This window comes from Gymnogyps californianus, chromosome 16 (genome assembly GCF_018139145.2).
Source record: "Gymnogyps californianus isolate 813 chromosome 16, ASM1813914v2, whole genome shotgun sequence".
In the NCBI taxonomy this organism is placed as follows: domain Eukaryota; kingdom Metazoa; phylum Chordata; class Aves; order Accipitriformes; family Cathartidae; genus Gymnogyps; species Gymnogyps californianus.
In genome coordinates this window covers 14,537,082-14,548,590 of record NC_059486.1, presented here as the reverse complement: position 1 = coordinate 14,548,590, position 11,509 = coordinate 14,537,082, and the positions used below count along the sequence as shown (strand labels likewise).

General features: G+C 49.5%; 1 protein-coding gene across 1 annotated transcript; it reads right to left on the bottom strand.

Annotated features, from left to right (window-relative positions):
• Positions 1–176: 176 nt before the first annotated feature.
• On the bottom strand, positions 177–10,917 carry ALDH2 (aldehyde dehydrogenase 2 family member). Its single transcript, XM_050906485.1, has 13 exons — positions 10,789–10,917; positions 9,480–9,584; positions 7,962–8,102; positions 7,599–7,678; positions 6,919–7,030; positions 5,897–6,025; positions 5,279–5,392; positions 4,796–4,898; positions 3,900–4,084; positions 3,377–3,541; positions 2,908–3,065; positions 2,063–2,177; positions 177–433 (listed from the first exon to the last, which is right to left on the bottom strand). The coding sequence occupies exons 1-13, from the start codon at positions 10,915–10,917 to the stop codon at positions 401–403; spliced, it is 1,569 nt and encodes a 522-aa protein (XP_050762442.1). The 3' UTR covers positions 177–400.
• Positions 10,918–11,509: the final 592 nt, after the last annotated feature.

The following is an 11,509-nucleotide window of genomic DNA, read 5'->3' as shown; positions in this document are numbered from 1 at the left end:
AGTTCACTTCGCTTACAGAAGAGGGACCGATGTTTTAGGTGTATAGAACAAGGAGTATAGAGCAAGTTGTGTAAGCCAAGAATTATTATAAAACCTACTGCAGGCTAGACAAGCATTTAAATTTCTTGGAAAAAAGCATATTCATCAGATAGAGATGCAACAAGAGTACACCCATGTAATGCATTAGTACTCAATTGACTGTATTTGGTATTTGAAAAAGATAAAGCCAAGTAACGTTTTTTAACAAAAGGTCCTTCAGGCACCTTCTAAAGAAACATTTCTTAACGCAGAGTTACATATTTTCCACCTAAGTTTTGTGTGTGTTAAGAAGAGGTTTCCTTGCTTTGTATCTCATGAAGCTGCATAGGTGTTTCCAAACGCACGGAGAGGCTGCTGCCCTTTAGGAGTTTTTCTGTGGAATTTTGATTGTCACCTAGGAAAAAAAAAAAAAAGAAAAGTCACGAGTTATTTTCCTGGAGACAGCGTTCAGTTATATTCACTTGAAGGCCGAGAGGCAGCAGCATCCTGCAGAAGAGAACCAGAACCAGAGGACAGTATATCCCAGTCAGATGTCACTGTCTGGGATCACCTTGGTCTGGAGACCTACCTGGAAGGCTCAAAGAAAGGGGGAAGCTCGAAGGCTGGGTCACAGCATCTCTCCAGAGATGCCACTGCTCTTCGAGAGGTGGGAGCGGGCACACTTGTTTGTTCTCACCTGGAGCTGCTGTACCAAATCAGCCCCTCGCCAGTCACAAGCTGGAGGCCCTCAACCATCACGCACTCCGCTGCATCGTAACTCCGGGGGCAGAGGTGGTTAGCCCGTGGCCAACAGCTCTGTCACCCTTTAGACATTGCAGCTGCGAGCAGACAGTGTGACAGGCCTTCTGCCTTGTCTTACAGGAAATTACTCAGCCTGCAGTGACGGGATTGCCTAACGCCAGGAACCTTGGTCTCGCACGTGGACCCAAGGGCGTATCAACTCAAGAGAGCAGCATTAAGTACTGGTGGTCACTGCTCAGATTCCCCCTCTCGAGTGATGAGTGCCCGGTGTTCGTCTGCCGGTTCGTACCTGCAGAAGCTTCCACCCATCAGGTACACACCCCCAGCACACGCTCTTCCTGCTCTCCGCAAAACAAACCCAGAGAAGTCCATACACTTGCATTCTTTACAGCGAGAAACAGCTAAACGGTGCCAAGTGATGCCGGCAATTGGTCATGTATTAGGTCACATATTCTTGTTTTCCTCAGCACTACGAAGCAAGGCTAGCTTTCTGTTTGTCCTGGTTTCGGCTGGGACAGAGTTAACTCTCTTCTTAGTAGCTGGTACAGTGCTGTGTTTTGGATTTAGTGTGAGAATAATGTTGATAACACACTGTTTTAGTTGTTGCTAAGTAGCGCTTATCCTAAGCCAAGGACTTTCCAGTTTCCCATGCTCTGCCAGCAAGCAGGTGTGCAAGGAGCTGGGAGGGAGCATGGCCAGGAGAGCTGGCCTGAACTAGCCAAAGGGCTATTCCATACCATGGAACGTCATGCCCAGTATATAAACAGGGGGGAGTTGGCTGAGAGGCGCGGACCGCGGCTCTGGCATCGGTCAGCGGGCGGTGAGCAATTGCATTGTGCATCGCTGTTTTGTTGGTTTTTTTCCTTTTTTTTCCCCTCTTCTTTTTTTTTGTTATATTCCTTTTCATTACTATTATTATTATTATATTTCATTATTATTATTGTTAGTATTATATTTTACTTTAGTTATTAAACTGTTCTTATCTCAACCCACGAGTTCTACCTTCTTTCCCGATTCTCTTCCCCATCCCACTGGGAGCAGGGGGGGAGTGAGGGAGCGGCTGCGTGGTGCTTGGCTGCTGGCTGGGGTTAAACCATGACACTGTTTTAAATACAGTTACATGGAGTTGTGTTTGTGGTTACTTCAGAAGTGCAGCTCCAAATTTGTTTCAAGCATCAGAAGGAAGAATTGCAACTCTCAGGCCAGCCTATACCAACAGGCACAGATACAATCTCGAGCTACGGCAGAGAGTTGGGAAGGCCTTAGATACAGGGATACTCACATTTTTCACCTCTACGTATGCCTCCAGACCATATTCTCCCAGCTCTCGCCCATTCCCAGAAGCTTTGTAGCCGCCAAACGGGGCTTGTGCACCAAACACATCATAGCAGTTTATCCTGAAATGGAAACCAAGAATTAAACAGCTGCAGTTTCAGAACTGCGTAATGGAAGAGCCCTTTCGCAGCAAATGGACATCTCGGCTGTTCACAACAGAGGGACGGCTGAATTTCTAGGCAGGATTTCCATATTTGTCAGGTCTCTCAGCCAACAGAATTAATCAATGCTGAAACCTTATCCTCATCAACCAGGAAACAGAACATCGTGAAATCGATTCACGTCTCTCATTATCACAGGACCAAGCGTCCAGGTTGCCACCCACACCTCCTTCAGAGGACAGACATCAAAAGCACCTACTTGCTCACTCAGTGCCATTAAAAAAAGATAGTGAGATACTGGATCTTCAAAATCTCGTGCTAGAACAGGAAACTGGTGTTGAAGTACTGACTTCGGCATAGTCTTCAGCACGGCCTCAGAACACAGAGGAACAGCCACTGCAGCAGCCAAGACGGCACAGACGTGCTCAGTTGCTGTCACTGCCTGCTGCAGTACTGGATTTCTTTTCCCCCATCCCATTCATTAATTCCCAGTGGGAGCATGGAAGCTTAATATACCTAAATTTTACCAACAGTTAGCGTTACAACTGATGGTCTGACATTACATTCAGTGAAGTACATGGAAAACTGGATCTGAAGCAGAGACAGGCTATCGAAGAGCAAGCTTAATGAGAAATGGCAGCACACAAGGAAGCTTCCAGCAGTTTAGGGAGAAGGGAGTGTTGAGGCTCACCAAACTGTTCCGGCTCGCAGGCCCTGTGACACATAGTTTGCTTTGTCAAGATCCTTTGTAAAGACTGCTGCTGCTAGGCCGTACTTGGAGTCATTTGCTCTCTCAATGACTTCCTCAATTGTTTTGAATTTCAAAATCTGCATGACCGGCCCAAATATCTGCAAAATCCAAACAGAGCATGTGAAAATCTGTGTAAATTGATCATGGGGGAGGCTGTGGTTGATGCTGGAGTTACGTATGTATGCTAGACGTCACACAGGACATCAAATTAAAAGTATCACTTCCTGTATTACGAAGTGCCCAGGATGTAATCTGGTGGGCGGTTTCATGTGGCAACTTTCTAAGAAGCATCGAATTTTGCAGTTCATGAACGTCCAGTGCTTGTAGACCTGTGGTTTTTTTGCATCAGAGGGGGCAAAACGATGAAGAAGTGAGAAGCTGACAGACAGAAAGGTGCTGCAGGTCTCACCTCCTCTCTGGCAATCGTCATGTTGTCCTGCACATCGCCAAAGACAGTCGGCTGGATGAAATAGCCTCTGTCTGCAGCGGGGTTGCCACCACACAGCAGTTTGGCTCCTTCACGCTTCCCAGTACTAATGTAACCGAGGATCTTCTTAAACTGCTCTTCGTCTACCTAAGAGCCATGAGGACAGACAGATCAGCTTCACCTTTACTGGGGGTAAAAAAAGATTCGACTACAACCTGCTGTGCATGTGCCTGTGCTCTAGCAATTCCTCATTTCAACAGACTGCCAAGCCAGCTTCAAAGGGAGATGATAATTTTTAAATGCCAGCATCAAGTGGAGGTTTTGGAATCATCAGAACGGTTAATTAACTTCTCCTTCCTGCACAAGCAAGGAGATAATGGGCACAGTTCGAAGGAGATTAATCAAGAGACTGAAGGAAACCTTTCATTCTGATCTGCTGATGCACAATGACTCAGGATTGGGACTATTTCATGAGATAGCAGTTCAGGACATTTCCTGCTCTTACCTGAGGCCCTTGTTCAGTTTTAAAGTCAAACGGGTTGCCAACCACCCTGGACTTGGCTTTCTCAACACTCCTCTCCACGAACTCATGATATATATCTTCCTGGACATATGTTCGGGATCCAGCACAGCAGCACTGCCCTTGGTTGAAGAAGAGGGCAAAATGGGCTTGATCCACAGCCCAGTCCACTAGGATTGGGGAGAGGAGAGAAAACAAATAAGCAAACAAAACCAACCAGAGTCAGTGACTTCTTTTGAATGACTATCATGCAGACTGCTGGAGCATCAGTGACACAAAGTCCTTTCAGTTGACAGGCATTTTCCATGCTTTGGTAGGGCAGAAGTTACATACAGATTTAATTAGTATGAGGGTCTATTAAAAGGACCCCATACTAGAGAAAAAACAATCTAATCCGAGGCAGATTACAGTTCTCATTTGAAATTATCAGGTATTAAGGACAAGTTATTTTAGATCTAGAAGAATTTCCTTCCTTACTGCCATGTGTGTTGGCACATCAAGACCAAAAGTGAGTCTGTATGCAAGAGATGAAGGAACCAGAACTTCATAAGACTAGAAAAGAGTGGTATGCACTAAGAGAAAGGGAAAGAAATGAAAACAGAAATGGAACTAAGACTGAAGGAAGATACTGAAACAATTCTCATTTGTTGACAACTGAAATTCTTCACAGCACTGAGAAAGAAGCGGGAGTGAAGAAGTGCTGATACACAAATAACGGCAGCTACAGCAGGAGGCACGGAGACTTCACTGGGCGAACAGCCAGGCGGTGTCAGAGCTGGAGACTCATACAGCACAGCAGAGGTTTCCTCTCCCCTCCAGCTCTGCTTGCAGAAAGCCAATGTAAAAGGTACAGATCAAATACTACGCTAGCAGGTGCTTACTGTCTGCGTCAGACATGATTATATTTGGACTCTTTCCTCCAAGCTCCAGCGTCACCCTCTTTAGGTTACTCTCTGCTGCAGCCTTCTGGATCAGATGCCCAACCTGCATCGCGAGAAGAACAGGTATTAGGAATTCACTCCTATGTACAGCAACACCTGGCAGGGCGGCTGGTTTTAGATCTCAGTCAGCAGTTTAATAATAATCCCTTCATTGTCAGGGCTTTAAGGGAACACCTGAAGTCTGCCCAGAGTTTCACCTCTAGTAAGAAGCAGCTCAAGGGAAACAATAGGAAGTATTCCAAAGAAGGCACCTAAAAAGAGTCTTATGTAAAGTAAAAATAAATGTCACACCTTGAAGTCAGATGAATTTTTTAAAAAGAAGTGTAGAAGGCAAGGCACCTCCAGTATTTTATACAGAAAGGTATTACAGCAATGAGATATTCTCTATATCCCAAGGGCTTAAAGGTTAAGGCACTCCCTTACCTCCGTGGAGCCGGTGAAGGCCACTTTATCTACGTCCATGTGGGAAGAGATGGCAGCCCCTGCAGTGGGCCCATAGCCGGGGATGATGTTCACCACGCCTGGTGGGAATCCAGCCTGCCGGTTCACAGCAGGAGAGCGCAACGTTAGTCCTTTTACAAATCAAGGGTTTCACCTACCCTCATCTGTTAGTAACGCTTCAGTAGGCCTCCCACGAAGAACAGAGCCTTTTCTACTGCACTTTAATTTCCCGGGTCTTTAGTTTTAATGTACAGTTTGCAATAACCAGGACAACTCCTCTCCCCACCCCACATCCTAAACATAGTTTGGAGCTATATATGTTAGCTTTCTAATCACCCTGAAGTTTGTTATTTAACTGAACCTCAAAGAATCCTTCCCTAATCAAGATTTAGGTCCTCTGCATATGCATTTATAAGGACAAGGGGATTTTTTGCTAAATCAAATGCTAAGATACCCAAGACAATCCAGCCTTTCTTCGCATCAGACAGCCCTTCTCTGTTCCTGTCACATGCCCTCCGCAGCTCACCAGTTTGCCTGTATCACACCGCACTCCAGCAGCGACAGCGAGGCAGCGGATGGAAACCCAGCCTTTTCGCTCACCTCTCTGATCAGATTAGCTACGTAGAGAGCACTCAGGGGAGTTTGCTCTGCCACTTTCATCACAACCACGTTCCCAGTAGCCAGGGCAGGCCCCAGTTTCCACGCTTGCATCAACAGCGGGAAGTTCCACTGAAAAACAAGGAGGTATTTGCTGATCTGAACCTGAAAGTTTCTGATTAATCAGTAAGTAACCAGTGAGCTTCATTCAAATCAGCTGCAGCGCCTACGGAAGCAGTCTTTGATCTTTCTCTAGCTGCTCTTCAACGTTTGGCTCCTTTTCAAGCACTGCCTTCTGCTCATCCAGGAAAACTGTACTCTGAAGTGTGAGGTCTCTCAGTACCACTGCAAAAACTCAACTTTTTTTGGAATTAATCTTTACTGTCAGTTTAGCCGTTAAACGCTCTTTTGAGGCATTTTGAAAGAAAGCCTGTTTGCAATGACAGGGCAGTGCACGCAGACCGGTGAGGCGTTTACATTCAGTTCTTGCTCAATGCAAATATGAAAAACATGCAAATACAGCATGCAACAATCACAATCTGGCTACTCCTGTAAAAAGGTAACGCTATCCACGGATCATTGTATAAATATGGCTTTGTTGTTGACAAACCACCTTGCTACGCTTGCTACCAGTTACCGAAATAAGATCACGTACATAAAGTTGAATTTTGCATGCTAGCTCTCCATTTCCTCATCACACAGAATTTTGGTTTTAGTGTTAGGTAGGAGTTTAAACTTAATTGTGGTTCTGAGCCAGATAACTCCTATACAGGGGTTTAAATTCTTTTTTTTTTTTTTAATCAGCAGATACAAAGTAAATCTTACTTGAGCCCATGAAATCAACAGGTAGTTCTATACTGCCAGAGCAAAGTAACAGCCCTCCCAGCTGGTGCAAGCATAACTTTCTTTACCACTGGAAGGAAGCAGTGGTTAGCAACAGATAATAACTTGCATTTTAAGACAACTCTTCATGGTAACACTGAATTCTTGAAATGCTGCAGGAACTACTGATACATTTTACTCACCGGGATTATCTGTCCACAAACTCCCACTGGCTCATGTCTTGTGTAACAGAAGAAGTCTCCGTCTAACGGGATGGTTTTGCCGTGGAATTTATCCGACCAGCCTGCAAAGTATCTAGCGACAACAAAGTTTTGGTCACTGAATTTAAAATAACAAGTCTCCTGTCAACAGAAAATAAGAGATACTTCCTCCAGCTATTTCCTTTCCTCCCTTCTTCAGTCACTTCATAAAACACATACCAATACAAATATTTCCCAAACGGGTGATTTTAAGAATGGACAGTAAATATAAACATTTGTCTCTCCCGCCTGTGCCAGCACTTTGCATAACATTAATCCTGTCATTCCTGTGCTGTAACACAGATCACCTCCGTTAGTGGGAGTCCTGTATAGAGCAAGAGAGAAACATGTATGTAACAAAAATCCTTTGGAAAGCCATGGGAATTACAGCCTCATTCTTAGCAAAAAAATAAAAGTAGAGGAAAACAGGGTGCCTGACACCCTGCTACGGGCCGAGTGAAACCAGCAGGTCAGATCCAGCCCTGTCACCCACACCACTTGAATCAGAGGCATCTGGTCTCTGCACGTTCCTGCATAGCAGAGGTTCAGCTACCGCGGGCCAGCTGAGCACAAGCGTGGAGCATGAAGAGTTACTGGGCTGTCACTGTAGCCTCCACCCCTACCTCAGACATTTGATGACCATGTCCAAATCCACCAGGTAGGAGACGGAGTACGGTTTGCCATTATCCAGAGTCTCCAGCGCCTACAAAAGACAACGAGACTGCCTGAAGAGCGAGGTGGGGAAAGTCACGCATATGGATTTAGATTAGATTCTCGGTTTGCAGTTTGGATCTGTTCTGCACGTTGGCCTTTTTGCTTTCAGCTTCCCAAAACTACTTCCCCATCCTTTGCAGCCCGCTCTCACAGTTTTAGCTGTGGCCAAAGTCCCCGTCACACCCGATGGGCACAAACCACCCGTCTCTGCCCCTCTCTCCCTGCAGTTAGGGATCGCAGCAGAGAGCTCAGCCACAGAGCGCGATACGCACCGCCAGGTAAGCCCGGTCCCTCTCGATCAGGTCAGCAAGACGATTCAGCAGCTTCCCCCGATGAGAAGCATCCATCCTCCTCCAAGGCGAGCCCAGCCGGAAAGCTGCCCTGGCTGCCTCAACGGCCTTGTCCACATCTGCCTGCAGAGGAGTCCGGGCAAGAGGGTGAGAAAGGAGTAACCAGCCCTTACTCACTCTCCCAAAATACAGCTGAAACCCTCCCTGGTCTCCAAGAGAAAACAGCCTCCAGCCAGCCGGCACAAGTGGCTGCTAGCGCCAGCCTTTTTGGGGGGCAAGAACTTGCAGCCTTGACAGCTGCCTCACTGCAAGACTCATGGGTCCCAGGGCAGGGGAGCGCACGGGCTGCGGCCCCTGCGCCGCTTACCCCACGAGCATCAACCTGGGCAGCGCTGCACAGCAGCCCAGCCTCAGCACAAACGCTGCTGCTGGACCGGCCGCAGCTTTCTCGCCCAGCCTGCATCCGCGGGGAAGTGGGAGCAGAAGCGGCAGTGAAACGCACGGGTGCAACAGCTGTACAGCCACCACCTCTGCCTGCGCTTACACTCTGTTATTTCAGCTATGCAGAGGGCAAATATTGTTAAGTTATTTCTGCGATGTCATCTGCTGGGTTAATATTTGCATCCTAGAACGAGGCATGGAAAAAGCTCTGCAAGTGTGCTTTTGACACTCTTTCAGGACTTGATTTCACCAGCGCAGTCTAAAGGACTTTTTTCCTTGATCAGATATGTCTAATCCATCATTTTGTCCTGTCAGGGCATTAGCTGGTTTCTAGCTGGTTCTCTGTTCTGGCTTGCTGTAATGGTCTCGCCAGGACAAGCCTGTCTACCATGGACAAGCAAACAACAAAGGGTTTCCCTCGCTCACCCCTCCCTTGGGGAACACAAACAAGTTTCCAGACTGTAGGAAGAACCCAGAACTGCTGGGAAACACCACCTCAGCTCTGCCACGGACTCCTAGGAGGACCTTGCATAAGGCATGGGATGATTACATGACTCTATTCCCCACCCTCTCTTTCTCTTTTTCTTTTTTTAATTTCCTAGGGCTGGGGACGGTCTCCCACTGCACGTGTACAGCAGAAAGGTGAATCCTGACCTTTTGTCTCCTCTGCTACCGTGACTCTGGGTCACGCTGCCAGCACAGCACCCATGGGACCGCAACGGTGTCTGCCTTCATCCCCGCCTGCCCCAGCAACCTCCACCCACGACTGCTCCCCAACCTCCCAACTCAGGCTCCACTGCACACCTCATCTATTCCTCTCCACCCTTTCCAGTCCCGGCTTGGCACTGGTAAGAGGCAAAGCCAGAGGATTTTTGTTGAAAGCAGTAGTCAAGGAAGAACACAAGCAGCACTCGATGTGATATTTGTATAGGTCAGACACTTGCAAACACGGCACTCGGCAGAGCTGCCTCGGGGAGAGATGAGTTAGTGTCTTCCTCTGCAATCCCTGTGTACCTGCTCACGCAGAAAACAAACTGATCTCATCAAGAGAACATTTACCTTATCACCCTCAGCAACCTGGCAGATAACTTCTCCTGTTGCTGGATTGATGGAAGGGAAGGTTTTCTTACTGACTGCATCATGCCATTCATTATTTATGAAAATCTGCAATGAAAAAAGCAAAGCAGTGTTAAACCTTAGAGCCAGACCGAGGTGAAATCGGTAAGAGCTTTAGTTGTTTGATGGCATCTTAGCAGGCTGTTTAATTAAAAGGGACTCAACTTGTGCGGGCTCCAAAACTGCACCAATATGAAGGAGATATTTTAGCCTAAAAGTACACAACAAAAGACACGGCCTCAAGTTAATAAAAAGAATTCACATCTCAGCAAAGAGCACGTGAATAGGAAGCGGTTCCCGCCTCAGTAGGTCCCTGCAAGACCTGGAAGCCTGGCTGGAGCTGTGCAGGGACACCGGGAGCCTCAGGAGACTCAGCAGTGGGAAAATGCTTCAGGCACGGACGGTACAGTTGATTTCGTACACAGCAGTAAGAGCTTTTGCAGCATTTCCCTGATTAACTGATTTTAGGCTCCCCATGTACCGTTCTGAAAGAGAACCAGGCGCCAACAGCAGCTTTTCACCAACTCTTTCTTTCTCAGTAAGGGTGAATTTGTTTTTTCAGGGCCATGGCAAGAGAGCGTCAGCGCAAAGATCGTGGTGCTCGCCGAGAACTTGCCGATCACTCAGCCAACCGCCAACGGCCTTGTCACGGCCGCTGGGAAGGAGTGGCTTGGCGGCTTGGGAGAGGAATGCTAGCCCTCCACCAGCACCTCGCATAGATGATCAGACGGTGTTTTCCTCAGGGCTGCTGAGCAAGGAGCACAGGGTCTAATCTATGCAGACAACCAGCACCAAGCCAGGCACCTTCCCCTCCCTTCGCACGCCCTCTCGGCGGTTAGCTGAGACAACCGCGGCGTTCGGGATAAAGCCCCATCGTAGTGGGACGCACGCCTTGTGCCTCACACCAGCTGCTTGCACCCAGGCTTGATTTTTTCCAAGAGGATTTCCTGCAACGCAAGGCTTTGGGCCCAAATGTCCGGCTGCTCCACCGCCCGCCTGGCTCAGCGTTAAACCGAGGTGTCCCCCAGCCCCGCACCGGGCTCGCACCCCACCACCCCAGCGAACGGCACAACCCCTCCGGGCCGCGGCCGAGGCGGGGAGCCCCAGGTCCCCCGTCCCAGCCCTGCTCGTCTCCCGGGGAAGCCCCCGCTGCCGCCAGCCGCGGCTGCCTGCGGGCAGCGGCCGGGTCGCGCCCACCCACCGACCCTCCGCGGGGACGCGGCCGGCTCCGGGGCCCCCGGCGCGGCCCTACCTTGTTACAGGCGATGTCGGGGCGCGGGTTAGGCGCCGGGATGGGGGAAGCGGCGGCGGCCGAGAACGGCGCACCGAGCCGGACCGGGCCGCGGCAGAGCCGGGAGACGCGCACCGCCGCCCGCAACATCCTGCGCTGCGCTGCGCTGCGCCGGGCCGGGCAGCGGGCGCGGCCTCCGCTCCTCCGGGCCGGCCCCGCACCGCCCCCGCTCCGCCCCCGCTCCGCTCCGCTCGGTACGGCCCGTTGCGGGTGGGCCCAGCTAGGCTCGGTCCGGCACGGGTAGGCTTGGTTCTGTCCGCAGAGTCGAACCGGCTTGGCATGGTTTGGTTCGAATCGAATCGGCTCGGCATGGTTTGGTTCGAATTGAGTCGAATCGGTTCAGCTCGGTTTGGCTCAGCTCGGCTCAGCTAGGTCCCGTTCGGATCAGCTTGGCATGGCTTAGCTGGGCACAGCTCAGTTCAGCCCCAGTCGGGTCGGCTCAGCCCGGCTCAGTTCAGATCACGTTGGCACGGCTTGGTTTGGTGCACTGGGGATGCCTCATTGGTGTCCAGCACCGGCACTGACTGTCTCCGTCCCCGTCCCCGTCCCTGTCCTTGCCCAGGGAACTTTGCGCAGGCGACAAGAAGGAGAAAGGCAGGAAAACCAGAACCATCTCTGTTGCGCTGGTTAGTTTTGCGAGGAAGGTGGTGTGATGAGGGAAACGGTTGGGGACCCCTGCTTA